The sequence below is a fragment of the Tympanuchus pallidicinctus genome, unplaced genomic scaffold (genome assembly GCF_026119805.1).
Source record: "Tympanuchus pallidicinctus isolate F22 unplaced genomic scaffold, pur_lepc_1.0 scaffold45, whole genome shotgun sequence".
NCBI lineage: Eukaryota > Metazoa > Chordata > Aves > Galliformes > Phasianidae > Tympanuchus > Tympanuchus pallidicinctus.
In genome coordinates this window covers 854,830-875,565 of record NW_026294764.1, presented here as the reverse complement: position 1 = coordinate 875,565, position 20,736 = coordinate 854,830, and the positions used below count along the sequence as shown (strand labels likewise).

Below are 20,736 nucleotides of genomic sequence, written 5' to 3'. Positions count from 1 at the left end.
TCCCATAGCGCCTGTCTGAGGACGGTGTGATCGTCCATCCGGCAGGGCCTGCAGGTGGCACAGAAGGAGGCCCAGATCCGCCTCCTGGAGGGACGGCTGAAGCAGACGGATGTGACCGGCTCCTCGCAGAACCACCTCATCCTGGATGCCCTGCGGGAGAAGGCTGAGTCGCACCCTGAGCTCCAGGCGCTGATTCACAACGTCCAGCAAGGTGGGCCAGAGCCCAGACCGCCCTCCTTTACACTGGGTATGGCCTCCGCCTCTTCCCCGTGGGATAGAGCTGGACTTTCTGTGTTGGGCGCTCGGGAAGCAGCAGGAGGTGCCGCCATTGGCATCAGCATGCCCTTGGGCTGCGTGGAGGGTGCAGAAGAAGGCCTGCCGCCTCATGGCTGCCCAGACTGTGCCCCCAGCTCCAGCGCAGTGTGCTTTGATTGGGACTTGGTTCCCTTCGTGCTGCTGATGTGCCTTCTCCCTTGTGTGCAGAGAATGGCTACACCAGCACAGATGAGGAGGTCTCTGAATTCAGCTTGGCTTCAGATGGGAGGTGAGCAGCCAGCCCTTCACAGCCTGCAGGCTGTGCGTTCGTGTGTGGTGGCTGGAGGTGGGAAGGGTTACCACCTACGGGAACTGGCAGGTAGATATTGAAGAAAAAAACACCATCTACACTTTCTTGTGGTGCGTAGCCCTTTGGGGAGGGGAGCACAGACATCTCTTAGACACTAAAAGACTTGATCATCCTTTGGAGAAGGGGTGCTGAGGAGCAGGAGTGACCTAGGGAGGCTGAGGGACTGGTAGCAGTCTGTGAAAGGAGTTCAGTGCTGAAGATCCATCTCTGCCACCTTCTCCTTGCAGCATCTCCCAGTCTTTCAGCATGAAGGGCTCAGCGAGTCAGGATGATTTCAAGTTCAAGGTGAGTTGGCCATCGCGTGGCCCTGTTACAGGGTGTTGGAGAAAGGGTTGAGGGACGTGTTGGGTCCATGCCTGAGCCCCATGTTCTGCTCTAGGGAGAGCCCAAGCTCTCGGGGCAGATGAAGGCAGTGTCAGCTGAATGTCTAGGACCCACGCTGGACATCTCCACCAAGAACATCACCAAGTCCTTGGCATCGCTCATGGAGATCAAAGAGGATGGGATCAGCTTCTCAATCCGAGACCCCTATTACAAGGAGAAGGTGTCGCGCACCGTCAGCCTGCCCACACGGGGGAGCACTTTGTGAGCACAGGGCGATGGTCCATCGGGCTCCAGGAGGTTGGCTGGGAGGCGCGGGCCACGGGGTGGGAAACTCTGCCTTGGATGTCGAGGGGCAAAGCAATGAGGATGAGCCAAATCCTGCCATGCAGCTCAGCTTGCAGCACGTAGCGGTGGGTTTCTCCAGCAGGCTTTTCAGAACGTTGAGGCTTATGTTGGCACTCAGTGTGGGTGGAGAGTGGTTCAAGAGGAAGGAAAGAAGGGGCGGTGTGAGAGCCCTGTCTCACTGCCCTGGCTGATCAGCCTTCATGGAGGCTTCTTGCGTTGCCAAAGGTTTCTGCGCTCAGAGGCATCTTCTGATCTCATGACTGTGTCACCAGGCAGCCCACCTTCTCCATTTGGGAGGGGGGGATGTGGAGGTTCAGCACGGAGGTCTCTGGATGGAGGAGGGCAGCCACCTGCTATGTTCTTTCTTTTATTTAAGTCCCAGACAATCTCGTGTCTCAGACACGTCGCCTCTCACAAGGAGGAAATCCTACGACCGTGGGCAACCTGCTAGGTGAGCCTGGGAGGCCTTGGGCAGGGGGAGGCTGGGAGGTCTGGGCAGACTGGCAGAGATGCCTGCTGATCAGCTCCTGCTGCTTCAGCTGCGCCCTGGGCAGTTTGGCAGCTGCCAGGTGAGCGGTTCCCAAGTCGTGTGTTCCTCTGATCCTTCCTGGCCCAGGCCTCCAGATGTCGGCTTCACTCCTCCCTCATCCCCACCCACACGCCCTCGCAACGACCGCAATGTCTTCTCTCGTCTCACGAGCAACCAGAGCCAGGGGTCTGCCTTGGACAAGTAAGTCGAGGTGGGGTGGGAGAGTCTGAGCGAGGGGCACCTGTGCAGTAACAGCAAAACCTTATCAGGTCCCACTGTGGGTGTTGGAGCGCCCAGGTTGTCTCGAGCCACCCTCCTGGCACTGCTTTTCCTTAGTGCCCCTCTGCAAGAGCAGCTGGATGCTGCGCTGGGCCCTGCTGGATTCCTGCCTTGCGTGAATCCCTCTGAGCTGCTTGCAGGAACTCCCAGTCCTGGGCTTTGGTTGAGCCGTGCAGTGCCAGGCTGGGATGGCTGGAAGATGTGAAGCAGGATGCAGTGAGGCAGGGTGGGGGTTGGCAGGAAGCTGAGTGGCACTGACCCACAGGCGCAGCGCCGGCCGCCCGCAGGGCAGGTTGGGCAGCTGCCCTCACCTTGGAGCACTGCTTGCAGCGCGGACGTTCCTGACGGAGATCTGCTGTCTGACCCTCACGGTCCCTGCTGCTCCTCTGCCCTTTCCTCTGTTCTCTGTGTGTGCTTCTCTTTTCCCTCTCTCCTCTTTCTCCGTGTCCTCCCCTGGCTTGGATGCAATAACAATCCTCCACTCTGACTCCTCTGCTGCCTCTTCTAGTCTGGGTTTTCTCTCCCATAATCCTGCTAATTTTCTGCCCCTAGGTCTGATGACAGCGATTCCTCTGTCTCGGAGGTGCTGAGGTATAGACAACTTTCTATTTATTACCCCTTCCTCTTCTTTTCTCTCTCTCACGAGTTTGCTCTCCCTTGTCCCTGCATGCTTCACTTGTGCCTTGCTGCTTTGCCCATCTCCCAGCTTGTGTGTGCTGTCCCCTCTTGGCACGTCACCGACAGTCCCTGACAGTGTCCCCCGGTTGTGAGTTTGAACCGTTCCTGCTCTGCTCAGCCTTTGGAAGCCAGGCACTGGGCTTGCCTGCAGACACGGGCTGCTTTGCAGAGGCAGCATGCTCTGTGCCATCTCTGATGGGCTCTTGTCAGCATGTCCTGTCCCATCCCTGGCTCTCCAGCAGGACTGTGATGCTGGGATGAGCAACACTGGACACTGTGTCAGTGTGTTCTTCTTGCAAGCGTCTTCCAGGGAAATATGTGCAGGTGTTCCCCATGCTTGGCTGCATCTCTGCAGCACTGGGTTCTGGGTGGGCAGAGCTCTTTGCCCCAGAAGCCAAGTCACTGCAAAGCTCAGCATAGGGGTGAAGGTTTGTCCCAGTGCAGTAGAGAGGATCCCTGGTGCGAGGACAACCTTCTCCCTGCCTTTAGGAGCACCTGTGGTGCAGAGGATACTGGAGATGTGGCACCAGATGTGCGTGTGCTTTGTCATCTTGAGCTGTTTGCTCTGATCACGTCTCACCCTGGGGAGCCAGAATTTCCATTTGGTCTCAGTGTCACCTCAAGACCAGTAGAAACACTAGGGGTCAGAGGAGAGCTGCTTAATTTGTGAGCACAGCTGCTAATTGAGAAAGAGATCGCACGCATGCGACTTCCAAACCCGAATTAATGAGCTTACATTCATCCTTCTGACTAATGCAAACCTTATGTGGCCCTGGGCCTGTCCTTCTCCAGCCTCCTGCCTTGTTTTCCCTACTCATAAGATTTAGCATAGCTCAGAGCCCCTGGCAGTGCTGGGGGTGCCAGCAGGGAAGAGCTGCTGATGGCCATAAACATCAGGGCTGCAGCTGTGGGGCTGTTGGACCTCAGTGCTTTGAACACTCTGATGTGGAGGTGATTCGCAGATGCTGTGCCCAAAGGGCTGAGCTGCGTGTGCCTGCCGGCGTCCCTTGCAGGAAGGTTTGGCAAGGATAGATTCTCTCCTGCCCTGGGCCAGCACTGGGCACAGGGATGCTGGGTACAGATGCCAGTGCTGCCTCTGTCATCCTTATGGTCTTAAAAGGAGTACAGTTCTGTTTCCAAACGTTACCAGCCACAGGCTGGCTGGCGGGCTCGAAGGAGCTGCCATCATAATGAAGCATTCCTAGCTTCAGAATGGAGAAAGTGCAATTTGTCCTAAACTGAGCTGAGGCCAATGAGCTGAGCCTCCTGGTTCATCTCAGTTCTGCCCAGGTTTGAGTGGCTCAGCAGCAGAGCAGAGGCCATGAGCACCGTGTCTCACAGTCTGTGTCCCCTGGGCAGAGCTGTTAGGCTGGGGCTGCTCGTGGGGAGACTCCTAGGTTTTCCATGAAGGTGTTTGCTCACGTGCCTGAGTTCAGACAGAGGGGCCCATTGCTCTGCCAGGCAGAGGAAGATGCTTGGGGTGAGGCGCCTCGTGCTTTCTCATGCCCGTAGGACCTTGTGGTGCTGTGCCTTTCCACACACCTACCCCACCACGCTTGTTCTGTCTTTCCCATGCAAGGGGCATCATTAATCCAGTGGGTGGCACCAAGAACGCGCGGACAGCCCCGCTGCAGTGCGTCTCTGTGGCAGAAGGACACACCAAGCCTGTGCTCTGCCTGGATGCCACCGATGAACTGCTTTTCACTGGCTCCAAAGGTAAGTGGTGGACAGAGAAGGCGTTGGGGGTTGCTGGCTTTTTATGCGCTGTGGGAGCAGGTTGGCATGGGGAATTCGTGGGCACTGCAGGCATGGTTCCTCCTGGGCTGCTCTCCTGTCCCTGCCCTCTGATGTCCACGTGCTGGAGCAGGCTGGCTCCGTTCCCCTGGAAAGGAGCTGAGGGTGGCGGCAGGCAGTGTTTGGGAAGGGATCGGTGCCTCCGTGCCATGGAGGATCTCCCCAGCCTGACGCTCTCAGACGTGCTCTTTTTCCTGCAGACCGGAGCTGTAAGATGTGGAACTTGGTGACTGGTCAGGAAATCGCTTCCCTCAAGGGTCACCCAAATAACGTCGTTTCCATCAAGTACTGCAGCCATACGGGGTTGGTGTTCACCGTGTCCACGTCGTACATCAAAGTGTGGGACATCCGGGACTCAGCCCGCTGCATCCGCACCCTCACGTACGTGGGGGGAAGGGAGGCTGTGGGCACCTCTGGCTTTGCAGGTCTCCAAAACTCCTGGGATCCCACAGTGTGGAGACAGCCCAGCTGCTTTAGTACCAGCACTACCAGTACTGCCTACCAGTAGCTGTAGGAAACAGGGAGGCTTAAGGAGATCTTAGAGGGAATCTGTGAGGACCCTCTGCAGAAAAGGCTCAAAGGAAGGGGCCTTGAAGAGGATTTCAGCCCTTCTTGGGGGCGGCCAAGAGCGCCAGCAGCTCTGCAGAGGAGGCCCAGACCCGAACAGCATTGCAGCTGAGTCCGTCCCAGGCTTTGCAGTGGAAAATGTGGGTCTCTAAGGAGGAGTCTAAGATTGGAACGAATCATGGACTCAAAGAGCGTGGCAGACCAGTGTTACCAGCTCACTTCTGTGCCTCAAGGTCTTTCTCCCTCCCCCTTCTCCTGTGATGGGGAGGCCAAATATCTCTGCCTCCCAGTGTGGCCAGCAATAATCCAGCTCTTCCTGCAGGAGGACTGAGAAAGCAGCAGCACCCAAGTGGGAACTAGGGCAGGGTATTCTGTGTTCTGAGCACACCTGCCATCCGTGGCCCCACCCCAGGCAGAGCACTGGTCTGGAAGGTGGAGGTGATCCTGGTCCCAAGGCCAGATGATGCCACTGATGATACCTGCAGGACCGTTCCCAGTGTGGGACCAGCTGGGAGCCAGCAACCCCTTTGGGCTCCTCAGCAGGGCCTCAGAGGCTCTGACCTGGTCTCTGATCATCCTTTCTCCTCCCTTCCTCTCTAGGTCTTCTGGCCAGGTGATCTCTGGGGATGCGTGTGCTGGGACAACCACACGCACTGTGACCAGTGTGCAGGGGGAGCACCAGATCAACCAGATCGCTCTCAACCCCACTGGCACCACCCTCTATGCTGCCACTGGAAACTCCGTCCGCATCTGGGAGCTGAGCAGGTGAGGGGCAGCACAGAGGCAGGCAGGACAACTTACTGATTCTGTGTGGACAGGGTCCATCTGAAAAGACTGCCCTAAGGAAAGGGAAAATCTTTTTAGCTGTGGAAGCTGCCTGAAATGAGGGCTTTCAGAACCCTTCTGTACACCTTTTCTAGTCCCTGTTTTGGGACCAACGGGTGATGAGCAGCAACAGGGCTACTTGAGATGTGGGTTCCATCTGTGGGAAGAGGGAAGAGATGGGGGATGAACAGCAGTCTCCTCAGGCTGTGCCACTGACACTGAGCCCTCAGTGCAGCGTGGGCTCTGCAGGTGGCTGTTGTTGTCCCCCAAAGCTGCCTTCATCCCTCAGCATCACTGTGAAGCAGGGTACCTCCGATGGCGATGTCCCCAAAAGGATCTTCCTCTGTCGGGGGCTGATGTGAGGGCAGTGGGGTTTGTGCTGGGGGAGGGCCCTGAAGGAGCTGTGCTGTTGGGAAGGGGCTGACTGACCCTTGTCACTGGTTGCAGGCTGCAGCCTGTTGGAAAGCTGAGTGGCCACATTGGGCCCGTGATGTGTCTCACGGTAAACCAGACTGCAAGCAACCATGACCTGGTGGTGACAGGCTCCAAAGATCACTACGTCAAGGTACTCTCCTGTGGCTGCTGGGCAGAGCCCAGAGCCCTCTTCTCTCTCCTTGCCCAGGTTTCTGGTTTTCCCTGTTCTGCACGTGGCTTTTTGTGCATCTTCTCACCCCAAATCTTTTTATTTCATGTGTGATGCAAATACAGCTTTGGAGATGGGGGTTTGCATCTCTCACTCCTTGGACTCTGTGGCTCATGTTCCATGTCACATCTGACTCAGCTGAGCAGTTTGTCCTGTTCTGCTCAATCCTCCCTCCTGTTACAGGTGATTTGCACCTGCTCATTTGCAGCTCCAGGACAACAAAAGATTGCACCTTCATTTTATGTTATTTTATTTTATTATTTTATTTTTCTGGCTCTTAGTAGGTTTGAATTGGAGCTGGCATCAGGGGAGTGGAGAGGGTGGTGAGGTGGGGGGGTGGCAGGATTCCACTCTTCTTAGCATCGTGAAGATGTGTGAAAGCTCATGATGGGTAAAATGTAGCAGAGCAGAGGCTCTGTGGTGGCACATCTCTCCCGGTGGATGAAATGAGGAAGACAGTAATTGTAACTGAGTTCTGATGGCATCTCTGAATTGGATTTCCCTTTTGTGACATCCTCGAGCCGTGCTGGCAGCAGAGTTCTCCATTACTGTAGGAAGTCGTTAGGCGTTTGTAGAATGAAGTGATAGTTCCACTGCAAAGTATAGGTGTAAGGAGTAAGTAAGTGCCTGAGATATTGTATGGAACCCTGAGAACAATTTCCAGCTATGACACGGACTCCTGTGCCCATGGTGAGGGATGTGTGGATCACTGTCACCACCCACCCAAGCGGTGCTATTTAACCACAACCCTGTTTTCAGCAGATCTGCTTTCTGTGAGCCTCGGGAATGGAGGGTGGTGGCCAAGTTCTTTGAGGAGGGCTGTCCTCTGTTTCCAGAGCCACCCAGGGTCTCCCAGCTGCTGTTTTCCCCCCAGGTGTTTGAGATTGCTGAGGGCGTGGTGGGCAATGTCAGCCCCACTCACAACTTCGAGCCCCCTCACTACGATGGCATCGAGTGCCTGGCCATCCAGGGAGACGTCCTCTTCAGCGGCTCCAGGGACAACGGCATTAAAAAGTGGGATCTGGAGCAGCAGGAACTTCTCCAGGTCAGGAGGGGAGCATAGGGGTAATGTGGGGCAGAGCAGGATTGCTGCTGTGTGTGGGGAAAGGCTGAGGGACCTGGTCCGGGTCCTGCTATCCTGGGAGGGCAACCGGTTCCTGGGGATCTGGCAGCGTGTGCCAAGTGGCTCAGTGTGCCTATAGATGTGTACTGCAGGGCGCCCAGAACTGCCAGCTCCCCTTGGGACATAGGCTTTGCAGCATCAGTCGCTGTGCTACTCTGAAAACAGGATTCAGCCTTAAATCTTGAGTCCAGCTTGGTGATTCGGATCGACCCCGGGGCAGCAGTGATGATCTGCAGCCCTGCAGCTGAGTGTGTGAGGCAGATTGTGATCTCTGCTCTGTCCCCATGCCCACAGCAAATCCCAAATGCACACAAAGACTGGGTCTGTGCCCTGGCCTTCATCCCTGGCCGCCCCATGGTGCTGAGTGCCTGCCGAGGAGGCATGATCAAAGTCTGGAATGTGGACAACTTCACCCCGGTTGGGGAGATCAAAGGGCACGACAGCCCCATCAACGCCATCTGTACCAACTCCAAGCACATCTTCACTGCCTCCAGGTGAGCCTGAGGCTTGGTGCTTCCCAGAGCCCCCGGGAGGTGGGAGAGCCCTGGGTTGTCCTGTCATCCCTGGGCCTGGGTGGGTTTGCACTGAGCAGGGCAGGGAGCCTGGAGGGAGAAAAGGGTGGGAGGGATCTTGCAGCTTTCCGGTCCCTCCGTGCCTTCATCTCTTCTTGCCCATCTTAGTCTGTCCCCTGCCCACTCTCTGGGATATCCCCACACAGGGACCCCTCTTCCCTGGGGCTGGGCGTCCCCTGCTGCTCTCGGGGAGCAATTTGGCAGCAAGACTCTGATGTCCTCTTTTCCACCGTGTCCCTTTTCCCCCTTCCTTTCTCTGTCTCTCTCTGTCTCTCCTCCTCCCCACCTCCCATCTGTGCCACAGTGACTGCCGGGTAAAGTTATGGAATTACGTGCCTGGGCTCACCCCTTGCCTTCCACGACGCGTCCTTGCCATAAAGGGCCGTGCTACTAGTCTGCCTTGACCCTCCTGCTCTTTCTGACTCTCTTGCACATGCACTCTTCTGTCTTTTCTTTCCTTTTCTCTCTCTCCATCTCCTCTTCCCTCTGTCTTTCTTGCTGTTGCTTGCTTTTGTTCTTCTCTCTTTCTTTCTCTCTCTCTGGTCTGAGCTGCTTCTTAACGGTATGAAACTCTTTTGCGTTTTTCCCCACTTGATAAATCCGTGCTGGAGGTGACTTGCCCCTTTGTCCCAGCCAAACCAGTCATTCCCCTGTGGAGTTTTGTTTTGTTTCCTTTTTTTTTTCTTCTTTTTTTTTAACCTCTTGCCCAATGCCCACATCTGTGGCAGCTGTGTTCTGCCCTCACCCTTGCATGGATGGTGGGGGGGAGTCGGCAGCCCCCTGCCAACCAACCCATGCCCTGGGGAGACCAAATTCTCTACCCCACCACTTTGAGCCGTAGGCAGAGCCGATGCAGGGGCTGTGGGAGTCCTGCGGGTCACTGCTTGCCTTTGTCCTCAGCTCTGCCAGTGGGGTGAGCTGGAGGCTGAGCCCCATTGGGCCTTCCTGCTCCCTCTCAGACGTAGCATCCTCCTGCCAAGAGCCTGGGAGCTCGTGGGCTGCATGCTGCCATGGGCTGGGGGTGGGCGGCGCTTCTCTTGCAGCGCCTGCCTGAGGCATGCGAAGCTCCTGGCTCACACCTCTCTCTTGCTTCTGTTTCTCAGCGACCTGACAGTGAAGCTCTGGAGTGGGAGGAGGTTACCCACCAGCTCCAACTAGGAACTGCAGAACTGCTAGAAGATGTGGCAGGAGGGTGAAGGCTGGGGTTCACCCCATCATCTATGGGAACTCTGCCCGGGGATGGGGATTCTTGTGCCTGACCCGGCAGGGTGGGTGAGATGCATCTTGTCCCATCCTTGAGCACTGGCAGATCCCGTGAAGAGGCAGCTCAACAAAGCACCGTCCGCTCCACTTTGCCTCCTGCTGCAGTTTCTCAGTGGTTTTCCAGTGACCAGGAAAGACTTCATCTCTTTTCTCACCCACCCTACTGTGCTGCCTGCCAGGTCTGTGAGGGGTTGGAGTCCAGGTGAGCTTCCTGGCTCCTTTTCAGAGACATCCAGCTCCCTCCTGTCTCTGTGGCTTCATGCAGCCTCTGCCTGGATTTGCTGCTTTTGTCCCCGCTGTCTCCAGGCTGGTTCCTGCAAGAATCTTTCTCTGTTCCACAGTCTCAAGGCTATTTGAAGTCTTCTGGCCGGGACCAGAGGTCAGGTTGTTCTTTTTTCCTTTGGAGACATTTCCTGTGGGACGTCCTCTGTGCTGCAGTGGATCTGCAGAAGGACCTTCAGTTAGTTCCATCCTTCCCTAACCTCAGCATACCTGGCTGCAGCAGCTGGAGCTGCACATCTGACCTGGCTCACCCGGAGCTTCCCTGCTGTGCCATCACACCACTTCCAGCCCAACCCGCTGTGCTTCCCTGCAGCCATCTCTGAATTCCGACTGCAAACTCTGCTGACCCTCTCCCCTTCACCGTGTGCCCACTTTGCTCTGTGGTGGGGTAGGGAAGGGCTTCTCACCCTCAGCTACGGCTGCAGGTGGGTGAGGATGGAGATGGCTGTGCCAGGAGCAGAGCGCAGACGGGTTGGATGCTGGTCCTGCACGAGTCCCCCCGTGGCTGCACGCCTGAAGGACAATCCTACAGAGAATGATTGTGCACAGCTGGAGCCCTTCAGAAGGCTGAAGGCTCAGCCCAGGAGTGTCAACGAGGATGCAGCCTCTCCAGCTGCCCTGCTCGCTTTTCTCTGGTCAGGGGGCCAACAAGGCCCTGGTCTCACACTGGAGCTTTCTTCTACCTCTCCTGTGGTCCCTCGGAGCATCCCCTGCTCCATCTGCCCTGCCCCACGCTGGGCTCGTGAGGGAACCGGCTGTGTTGACCCTGGGAGTGGTGTTCTCACCTTATGTGCTCTCACTTCACTTTTGTCACTGAAGAATCAACGTTTGAACTCGGATTTAAGGATTTCTCTGTGTGATCCCATTGGTGCTGAGCTAGGATCTCTGAGGAGCTCCAGGATGTGCCCCGTAAAGCACAGACCGATTTCCTTCTGCTTTCTGCAGCCCTGTTTTTTTGTCACCAGCCCTTGTTCAAACCACTGCAGGAGGGAATTTCTGCACACCTTGAAACAGGAGCATCTCTACTGACTTGATGAAATCTTTCTTCTTTTATCATTTGGGGGGGGGGGGGATGAAGAAAATGCTGTTTACACGCCCCGCTGGAGGGCATGATGGCTGCACAGGGTCACCCTGCCCAGGACAGGATGGTGACTGCACCTGGGTCACAGCTGAGCCCTGTGCTGTGGGGCTGGGGGTGGGCAGAAAGGCTCAGAGGCCCCACGGCTGCCCCGTGACGCACAGCACCAGGAGGTGGAGGCAGTGCTGCCCTCTCAGCCTGTTCTTTTTCATTGGGATGTGTGTGTCTGCGTTTGTGTGGCTGTAGCTGGGTGTGCCATGGGCATTGGTGTCTAAGTACCTGTGTGGGTTGCTATTTCCCATGTGGAAGAGTGACTTTTTTTTGGGGGGGAGGGGGATGTTGATTTGGTTTAGCTACCTCACGGTGCAAGCTGGGTGCTGTTGTCATTGGTTTCATTTTGGGGGTGGGCTGGGGAGGCTTTGTTTGTATTCCTTTGGCCATTGCTGTTATGGATTTGATACTTGAGTTTGTCCCAAAGACGCGCGGCCTCACTGCGCCTTGCTGTGTTTCTGAGCCCCTCCTGTTTCCTCCTGTTGCTCGGCACAGGGCTCTGTGCTTCTGCTCTTAGGCGTGGGGTCGATGTGCAGCCTGAGGGCAGTGGTTCCCTTGAAGCACAGGCAGGTCCCTCTGTGGGGCTGAGCTCAGCCTGTGTTCTTGCCTCTGCTCTCATAGAGATTTGCTGTGGGTGCAAAGCAGCTCTTCTTGTCTGGGCAATGCCATGCAGGGCACGTTATTGGAATGGGCTGGTCCTGGTCCCTGTGTTCCAGAACCTGCTGTGATGTGGTAGCAGCAGGCAGCTGGTGCTGTAACAGCCTCTGCCCGAAACGGAGGCAGCCTGAGATGAACTGGATCTCATAGGTGCTGTTAGAGTTGTTGTCCCCAAAATGTAGTTCAATCTAGATCCTGTCCCAGGCACTGAGCATCACTAGGACAGCCCTGGGAAGCTGGCGTGGGGCTCTGCCCTGCTCCCCAGCACTGGGGGCTGTGGGAGGGGGCAGCTCTGAGCCATGCTGTTGGGGGGGGGGGGGGCAGGTCCTCCGAACGCTAAAGCACAAAGTCCCACCCCAGCTGAAGTCCACCAAGTGTGGCCCCTTGGCCTCTGGTCCTTCGGCTCCTTCCCTTGCTGTGGCTGCCCTGCCTCTGCCTGGGCGGGCACCAGAAGGCCCTGGGGCTGCATTTGCCCATTTTGCCATCTGTTCCAGGGCCCAGGGTACAGTGCCTGCAGGCCCCGGCTGGGGCTGTGGTTTTGGACGCAGAGGGTGAAGGTGAAGGGCTGGGATGCAGATGGGGTCGGTCCTTTCGCACTGTGCTGGGTGCTCCTTTGGGGCTCAGGACTTGCACTGCTTTCTTGTGGTCTCTGAGCCTCTCTGCACCTCGTTTTGCTTCTCCCTCGGTGCCTTTGTTTGTGCCAAGCATGGGGATGATAGCTGCTGTCCTGGGAGCTCCTTCCCTTGCTGAGAGCTGGGGGACTTTTTGTTCCTGGGCTCTGCCTCTTGCTCCTGAATCTCCTCCTCCCAGCACACAGGGGCCAGCTTCGCGCTCTGCTGAGGGCACAGCACTGCCTGGAGCTGAGCTTTGCACAGAAGGGAAGGAGTTGACTCAGAAGCCCAAATTTTCGGGCCCCCAAACCACTGTGAGCCCATCCAGGGAGCTGCAGCTTTCCCAGCACAAACGACAAGGCTGTAGGGCTGTCCTCAGCCCAGCCAGCTGCGAGAAGCACAAGGGTACGTTGTTCCTCCCCAGCACCTCCAAGCACAGCTGCTTTGGGCTCCCTGCCTCAGCGTTCTGCTCCCATCCCACGCTGGATGGGGTCCAGGTACGATCCCACAGAGCACTTGTCACTTCTCTCCTTGCCTTGCAGCCTGCTCACTGCTGCCTTGCTCCATCCTGCAGGCACATCGCCTCCCGCTCCCCCAGGTCTCGCACCCCGTGGTGCTCCCGCTCCAGCTGGGAGGGATCCCAGCACAGTCCCACTCCCCCCAGGCCTTGTCCCCAGCAAAGCGTCACCCTTTGCCTCCCTGCCACCCCGGGGCTTTGTCCGCATTCCCAGTGGAGCAGCTCTGCCCCTTTATCTGCTCACTGCTCCGCATCCCACGACCGCCCTGCTCTGCTCCCTGCGCTGCACCGCCTGCTCCAGCAGCCCATCCCGCTGCACAACTGGCACAGCAGCAGGTGCCTTTTCTTGCTCGGAGCTGTTGTACAGAGGCCAACTCCTGTTTGTGAAGGCTTTTTTTGTCTCTGCTGGGTGGCGCAGCCCAGCGCTGCGGTCTGGGTTTGTCAGAGGACAAGGTGTGTACAAATATTTTATACCTCGATGTGTTCCTGTAAATAGTGTAACTTATTTCGGTCTCATGATGTATGTTTGTTTGGATTTTTTCCCAATGGATGTGTTTGTTCCTTGCCTCTTTGTCTTCGCAAATAAAGCGTACTGAAAGGAAGGGACAAAGCAGTGATGACTGTTATGGGGAAGAACAGAGCTGGAAGCCGCCCGTCCTGATGCGCGTGGCCTGGGAGCTGCGAGGAAGTGACCATATGGGAACCGGGCCCTCAGGGACTGCAGGGATGTCCGTGTGCCTCTGGGATGTGCCTGAGCTGCTGCCTGGGCTCAGTGAGCCAGTGCTGAGCCGGGAAACAGCGGCAAAATACATTTGGGGGCGCTCCACCCTCCGAAAAGGTCCTTGAAAGCATCCCGAGGAGACAACAAAGCCGGAAAGGGCTGCAAGGTACATCCTGTGTGAGAGGCTGAGGACCCCCGGGTTGTCCGAGCTGCAGGAAATGGGGCTGAGAATCTGTCCCACTTCTCGTTGTGGCTTCCTAAGCAGGGGAATGGCACAGAGCTGTGATGGATGTGAAGGAGGGCTCGGACAGGGCGCTGGGAAACACGTCTTTACCAACCACACGTGGGGGTGGTCCAACGCTGGCACGGGCCCTGCGGGGGGTGGCGATGCCCTGAGCCCGTCCGCGTCCGAGTGGCATTTGAACAACGCCCCGATGCGCTGCGTTGACTTCAGGTCAGGACCCGATCGGACCCTTCCGGCTGCTCCATCCAATTTTAATTGCCTCCGCGTTTTGTTCCACCCTGGGGGCCGCCCGGCTGCTGGAGCCCCCCCAGCCCCCCGCAATGCTGCGGGGACCGCCGCCAGGTGGCAGCGCGGGCTGCGGTGCGGGGACGGCGGGCGGCGGCGGCGGCGGGGCCTTTTGCGGGGATGTTGTGAGGTTCCTCCCTCCGTCCCAACCCGTTCTGGGGCCTCCTGAGCTGTGACCGCGCTGCAATGGCCGCAGAGGTGACGATGTTGGCGCCGCGCCGTGCCCCACGCCGGGGTTGTGGTGTCAGCGGGTCACAAATGTGGGGCACTGTGGGCTCAGCTTCTCCAGCAGGGCAGGTGACAGCGGGGACATCGATCTCCTGCCTGCTGTCCCCACACCTCGCCGGCATCGTGTCAGCAGCTCACCCCAAACTCGTGGCCGCTTCTTTGTCACCCCAGCACGACACAAAGGCCAGGCTGACAGCGCGCTGCGCTCCCTGCAGGACCTCGCAGAGCCGTGTCCCTGCTGCAGGGTGCTCTGTCTCACCTCAACCGTGGCCTTGCTGAAATCTTGAGGCCAGGAGGAACAGAGGAAAGAGTCAAACTGGTCAGAATGTTTGCAGCAGGGAATTTGAGCCTACCTGCACAGGACGAGTTGCTCTGCGCCCATCAGTACTGCAGCTCAGCGTTCCATTGGTGCCACCTGGCCACGATGCTGGGGCAGCTGCCAGGCACCAGGATGCTGAGCCTGGGAAACAAAAGGGACTGGCAGCGCCCAGCACTCGTGACTGTGCCTGCAGGAATGAAGCTGGGCAGGTGCTCAGCTCGCGTGGCTCAGTGCCTCTTGGGTCGCACACTGGCCCTGCTGCCCAGGGCCACGACATGGCACAGCAGGGCAGGGTGACGTGACACGAGGGATGGGCACACAGCCACCTGCCCTTGCTGGGCTGGAGGAGGGCTCTCGTATTTACCCCGCTCTGCCACCATCATACCTCGCACACTGGTTTGAGGTGAGCAGCAGGGAGAACCTGCGGGGGTCCCCCCTCAATCCCAGCACCCAGATGTGGCAGGGGCAGCACCAGGCAGATGGGCGCCAGGCTGGAGGCTTGGGCGCATCCCAGGGACAGATCCCAACTGCCAGCACAGGGCTGAACCCAGCAGGAGCGCATCCAGCCTGGGTCCCAAATACACCGGCTGAGGGACAGGCAGAATGCATCCCGCATGCATCCCTCAGTCCTGCCCTGTGTGTACCAGTGCACTTGGGAAATGGCAACAAATGGGCCGGCACAGCTCCACTGCCCACCCAGCCACCCCTCCTGGGCAAAAAGCGACCCACTTGTGAGATCAGCAACATCTTCTCCAAGCAGCGATGCTTGGCCAGCAGCCCTGGGCAGACAGCCTGCTCCCAGACCTGCCACGCGTGGTCACCAGTGAGTGACCCAGCACGGGGCATGGCCACATCTGAGCACCCTACAGGCATCCGCTGCCCTCCCCTCGGCGAAGGGGTGCGTGGTGGGGGTACGTTTCCCTGGGCATTGCTCCCAGGTGGGATCTGCAGCCCTGGGGTTGGTCTGCCCCTCCTGGGCACGCTTCTTGGCGGCAGGACGGAGGTGAACCCACCGCCGTGAGCAAACAACCGCGAGCGGCGGCCGAGAGCAGCGCCCGCACAGCCGGAGTGGGTGAAACTCCGGGCAGCGCCGTCCGAGGCTCTGACAATGATTAAACTGGCCAACCCAGATTTCCCGGCAAGGCAGCGCTGGGCTGGGGCCGATGGTTCATATTATGCAAATCACCTGGATCAGGGAGCATGAACGTTTCGGGGCTGGAATTCCCCTCCGGCCTCCAGATCGCGTTACGCCACGCGTGCTATAAAAGAGAGAAGGCAGGGCAGGATCTGCCCATCGGCGCAGCTGTGGTGGCGGCGGGCAGGGCTCGCTCGCTGCTCTCTGGATTTAGCCGCTGCCCAGGGATTACAGCGCAGAAGGTACCCAAGATTTTCCTCTCTGGTGGGGAAGTCCCCCAGCCTCGGCGGCCGCTTTGCTCCCTCTGTGTGTGCTGGGGACGTGCTCGGTGCTTTCTGGCTCTTCACTGGTTTTCCCATCGTTGCCTTTTGGGGAGCAGCGAGGCGGTGGGCTCCAGGCGACCAGCAGGATGCAACTCTTCCACTGTGGCCTCGCAGCCCTGCAGCTGATGGGATTTGCCTATTGTGCCAACTTGGAGGATGGCCCTGGTCGTGGGGCATCTGTGGGGCTGGGCAGCATTTGATGGTCCTGCAACGTCCATCCCCACGGAGGGGCTGTCTCACCGGCAGTGGGACCACCTGCTTGCCGTCCCTGTGGTGCGAGCAGGGATAGGTGCTGGGGAAGGGGCTTTGGTGAGGAGGATGCCACGTCCTCATCCTGCTACAGCTCGGCCCCATGGCAGTCGGTGCAGCACTGGGTGGGGGGGCTCAGCAGTGGCAGTGCCGGATGGAGGCACAGAGATCGTGGGGTTACAGTGGGCGCTGTGGGTTTGGGTGTCTGGTGCCAGGGCTCACTGTCACCTCTCGTCACAGAACTTGATGGCGGCATCTTGTGAGATCAGCAACATCTTCTCCAACTACATCAGCGCCATGTACCAACCCGAGGAGGTGCAGCTGCCCCTGGATGTGCTGGGATGCCCCGGGGAGGACAGCAGCATGGGGCTGAGCCTCTCCACCAGCCAAACCCTGGCAGAGGGCACAGGTGGGATGGGGCACAGCGGCGGTGGGGTGCAGTGGTGGTGGCGTGCAGGTGCGGTGCCCAGCACACAGGGCATAAACGAGGTGGTGCTGGAAGAGCATTGCAAGGACACAGTCCCACTGGGACAGGTCGAGGCTTGTATCGTGCCTCAGTTTCCCCAGGAGTATTTTGGCTGGAGGGTACTTCAGCTGGCACAAGGTGTGATGGCAGCCCCATATAACACACTGTGCCTGTGGGACCGGCTCAAGTGCCCAGCCCTACGCTAAGTCTCATTCTCTGTCCCTTACAGACAAGCCGGAGTGGTTCGGTGAGCTCCCGTACTTCTGGACCAAGGTGCAGGTGCTGGAGTGGATCAGCTACCATGTGGAGAAGAACAAATACGATGCCAGCTCCATTGACTTCTCCTGCTGCAACATGGATGGGCGCGCGCTCTGCCACTGCACCAGGGACCAGATGCGCCTCATATTTGGGCCGCTGGGGGATGAGCTGTACGACCGCCTGCATGAGATCAGTGAGTGTCCCGCGTCCCCTCAGTCCCCAGGTCTGGCAGCTCACAGATTGAGGCCAAGAGCCCTGTGCCAGCCCAGGGCGGGGGCACAGAGAAAGGCCCATGCAGGGCTGGGCTCTGCTCCCCTCTGTGCTGAAGCATCACTAATCCCTGTTCCCTGGAACCCCGCAGCCTCTGACGAGCTGAGCTGGATCATTGAGCTGCTGGAGAAAGAGGATGCGGATTCCCAAGAGACCTCCCTGGACAGCAGCCACCTGGGTATGAGGGGGGCCACAGGCTTTTCCCCAGTGCCACAAAGGGTGCAGGAAGGGCTCACCCTCTTCTTCATTTCTCTGCCTCCTCCAGAGCTCGGCAATCCCTGTGCCAAGGACTCCCTGGAGGACCTGAAGCCCACAAACCCTTTCCTCGCCACAGACTTCACCTGCTTGTCCGGCGCCATGTCCCCAGGCAGCTCTGACCTCTCAGGTCAGTGCTTTCATAGAGCCATAGAATTTTACCTGGCTCAGAGCTCCCTTTGCTCACACAAAGCTGAGAGAGCACCAAGTGTGGCTCCATTCCTGGCTGATGCTGGGAGGAGGGGGCAGAGCCCGAGGGAAGCTCCTCGTGCTGCAAAGAGCCACGATCTGAGCCCTGTCCCTGTGCCCCCCAGGGCCCGTCATGTCCCACAGTCCCAACTCGCAGGACTCCGGTGGAAGTGACCTCGACCTCGATCCCATGGAAGCAAAGCTTTTTCCTGAGGGTGAGTTACTGGGAGAGCAGAGCGTGGCTGCTTCCCATCTTCTGGAGGAGCAGAGCCAGGCAGTGATCTTGGAGCATCTGCCTGCCCCACTGGGATGGGTTTTCTCTGTGCCCTGGGCCCATTTCTTCCCACTGACAGTGGCGATGGTGCATGGGGATGGTGGAACAGAGCTGGGGCAGTGGGGATCTTGGTGGGAGGAGGGAGGGACGATGCTGGATGGAATGGGAAGACTCTGCTCTACGGAACGGGCTTGTAAAGAGGGTGCAGCCCCTGGCCCTGCTATCCCCAGCCAGCTCTCCCCCTGGAAGGCACCTCTGAGCCCAGGGTGAGGGAGCTGCAATCTACAGGTAACTAACGTGTCCCCTTGTTGGTGTGCAGATGGCTTTGCAGGCAGCAAGAAAGGGGATGGCAAACACGGCAAGCGGAAACGAGGCCGGCCCCGAAAACTCAGCAAGGACAGCAGAGAGTGCCTGGAGGGTCGGAAAAGTAAGCACTGTACGTCCTAACCCGAGCCCTAACCCTTACCTCAGCCCTGGCCCTGCTGGCTCCTTGGCAGGACACGAGGGGCAGCATGGTGCTCGCTGGCTGTGCCCGTGGCAGGAGGACCCCTCCCCTAACAGCTCACTCTCTTCTCAGCCCCACGAGGAACTCACCTGTGGGAGTTCATCCGTGACATCCTGATCCACCCCGAGCTGAACGAGGGGCTGATGAAGTGGGAGGACCGACGTGAGGGCGTCTTCAAGTTCCTGCGCTCCGAGGCGGTGGCTCAGCTCTGGGGGCAGAAGAAGAAGAACAGCAGCATGACCTACGAGAAGCTGAGCCGAGCAATGCGGTGAGCGCCCCCACGTCCCCTCCAGGGAGGGGGACTGCCCACACACCAACGTGAGGGCTGCATCCAGAGCCCTGAGCCCGCCTCTGTCCCCTGCAGGTATTACTACAAACGGGAGATCTTGGAGAGGGTCGACGGACGCCGCCTGGTCTACAAGTTTGGGAAGAACTCCAGTGGATGGAAGGAGGAGGAGGTGCTCAACAGGAACAAGGAGCTGTAGGAGCCCCGGATCAGCCCCTGGCTCCCTGGCAGGAGTTTTTTGCATGCAGAAGGACTGGAAGCTGCTGCCCCATGCAGCGCATGGCGCTCCGAGCCTTGCGTGGGCACATTTGTGTGTGCTGGTGTCCACCAGCACCAAGGTGTTTAAAGCTAATATTTTGGCTCCAGTAGGTTATTGTAAACCATTATTTCTCTTGCTGGATTTGTACCTCCAACTGGAGAGGCAGTGACTTTGGGACTTTGTCTGTTTCAAAGCCTGGACAAGAGCAATGGGGAAGAGAAGCGTGAGTGGCGTTAGGCACTGCTGTGATGGCTCCTGCTGGCACCCACCCGTGACTCGTCCCAGCCACCTGCTCCTTGCGGGTGGGTGAAGCCCCTCTGTGCAGCATCTCAGAGCAACGTCTGCCACGAGAAGATGGAAACACTGCAGAGCTTCACCCGATCCCGGCGAGCCCAAAGAGCTCCCAAGGACTGAGTTCACCAGGGCTTGGCTGCGTTTCCAACCCAGCTCCCCAGGCTTTTTCCCTAAGAGTAGCTTATTTATGTAAGAGAAAACGAATATACAGATATATTTTTTCATGTGTAAGATGTTCTCGCATGATGGCGTGCACTGTAGGGCACATGCATGTCCTGCATTGCTCACAGGAGGTGACGCTCAGCTGGACTGAAGTGATGTCAGGGGGCACAGGCTGGAACTGTGTTAGCCCTGGGAGTGAGATGCCGGCCCACCAGGCACCCACAGATCCCTCCTTTTGAGCTGGGAATGTCAGAGGAATAAATTGTTGTTTGGTTGGGGTTTTGTAACCCTGTCTTATTGTGACTGCTTTTGTTGAAGGTGAAGTTGGGACTGAAGATGCCCCTGGGGAGCCTGGCAAAGGCTCAGAAATGCATTTTAGCAGGGGGCTGACTGTTGTTCCCTCCCTCGCTGCCAGAGGCACGGCACGGTTAGGGATCGCCCTTATGGCACTTGTAAAGTTGCAAGGTGACTTGTGCACAAGGTGTCACATACAGCACCTGTGCCAGCTGCCCTGGGCTGTGCTGCCTGCAGGAGCTGGAGCTGCCCCAGCGCGTGGCCACAGCTTGCAGGTGGGGCTGTGCCTTACAGCAAGGATGGATTTAGGGATGGGAGAACCACGGGCCCTGCTGCGAGTTGTCGCTCCCAGGCTCCTCACGGCCGTAGCCCCGGGCACCCCACGCCTCTGCTGAGCCGCTGAGCCCACCCAGTAGGAGATCCCAAGAGGGAATTCGCAGTCAAAGTCCTGGGATGACAAAGTGATGGATGAGAAGGAAAGGCCGCCCTTATATCCCGCCGGGCCGCAGCCCCCGGGTGCACCAGGAGATGGGGCCTCCTGCTGAGGTGAGGAGAGGTCCCACGTGTGGCTGTGAGCTGGGCTGCAGCCACCAGCGCTCTGCAGAGCTCCTTACGCAACCCAGCGCTGGGAACGGGTTCTCCTGGCTGCTCGGGGCCCATCCTGACCTCAGGCTGCACCGGCAGGCAGGGAGATGCTCGGGATGCCCACGCAAACACCGCGTGCAGCACGGGACCACGGCGGTGGCACCGGGAGGGGGACGGTGATGAGGAGAAGCCGGGAGCTGCGCCGCGGCTGCCATCCCTGGCAGGGAGCTCAGGGCTGTGGGCGAGGTGTTTATTCTCCCTCCATAGATAACCCCAGCAGGTTGGCAGGCAGAGCGCAGCGCTTTGTCACGCAGCCCGCTGCCTTGCCAAGCGCGCCCTGTTTGCTCAAGCAGTTTCATTTCTTTCCCGCTG

General features: G+C 58.4%; 2 protein-coding genes across 9 annotated transcripts in view; both read left to right on the top strand.

Annotated features, from left to right (window-relative positions):
* The window catches only part of KIF21B (kinesin family member 21B), a 31,423-nt gene extending 18,058 nt beyond the window's left edge, over positions 1 to 13,365 (top strand). Inside the window, exons 22-37 of one of the 5 annotated variants that reach the window (XR_008210901.1) lie at positions 46 to 211; positions 484 to 544; positions 853 to 910; positions 1,005 to 1,210; positions 1,671 to 1,745; positions 1,911 to 2,024; positions 2,655 to 2,693; positions 4,360 to 4,496; positions 4,775 to 4,955; positions 5,742 to 5,906; positions 6,414 to 6,531; positions 7,484 to 7,654; positions 8,027 to 8,226; positions 8,609 to 8,866; positions 9,408 to 9,769; positions 9,909 to 13,365. Coding sequence is in view for 2 of the 5 variants with exons in the window: in XM_052702524.1 (XP_052558484.1) it covers positions 46 to 211; positions 484 to 544; positions 853 to 910; positions 1,005 to 1,210; positions 1,671 to 1,745; positions 1,911 to 2,024; positions 2,655 to 2,693; positions 4,360 to 4,496; positions 4,775 to 4,955; positions 5,742 to 5,906; positions 6,414 to 6,531; positions 7,484 to 7,654; positions 8,027 to 8,226; positions 9,408 to 9,462 (1,746 nt within the window). In the remaining 3 variants the exon portion in view is untranslated. Of the gene's footprint in view, positions 1 to 45; positions 212 to 483; positions 545 to 852; positions 911 to 1,004; positions 1,211 to 1,670; positions 1,746 to 1,910; positions 2,025 to 2,654; positions 2,694 to 4,359; positions 4,497 to 4,774; positions 4,956 to 5,741; positions 5,907 to 6,413; positions 6,532 to 7,483; positions 7,655 to 8,026; positions 8,227 to 8,608; positions 8,867 to 9,407 lie in introns of all 5 variants that reach the window. The other 4 variants (XR_008210900.1, XR_008210902.1, XM_052702524.1 and 1 more) reach the window with 4 other exon arrangements.
* A 2,445-nt stretch (positions 13,366 to 15,810) lies between these two features.
* On the top strand, positions 15,811 to 19,772 carry ELF3 (E74 like ETS transcription factor 3). 4 transcript variants are annotated; one of them, XM_052702570.1, is made up of 9 exons: positions 15,811 to 15,937; positions 16,508 to 16,676; positions 16,963 to 17,184; positions 17,353 to 17,439; positions 17,527 to 17,646; positions 17,831 to 17,920; positions 18,299 to 18,406; positions 18,557 to 18,752; positions 18,849 to 19,772. In XM_052702570.1, the coding sequence occupies exons 2-9, from the start codon at positions 16,514 to 16,516 to the stop codon at positions 18,967 to 18,969; spliced, it is 1,107 nt and encodes a 368-aa protein (XP_052558530.1). In that variant the 5' UTR covers positions 15,811 to 15,937; positions 16,508 to 16,513; the 3' UTR covers positions 18,970 to 19,772. The 4 variants fall into 4 exon arrangements, with proteins under 4 accessions (XP_052558530.1, XP_052558528.1, XP_052558531.1 ...); XM_052702568.1 differs by having other exon boundaries at positions 18,299 to 18,415; XM_052702571.1 differs by lacking the exon at positions 15,811 to 15,937 and adding an exon at positions 16,074 to 16,291 and having other exon boundaries at positions 18,299 to 18,415.
* Positions 19,773 to 20,736: the final 964 nt, after the last annotated feature.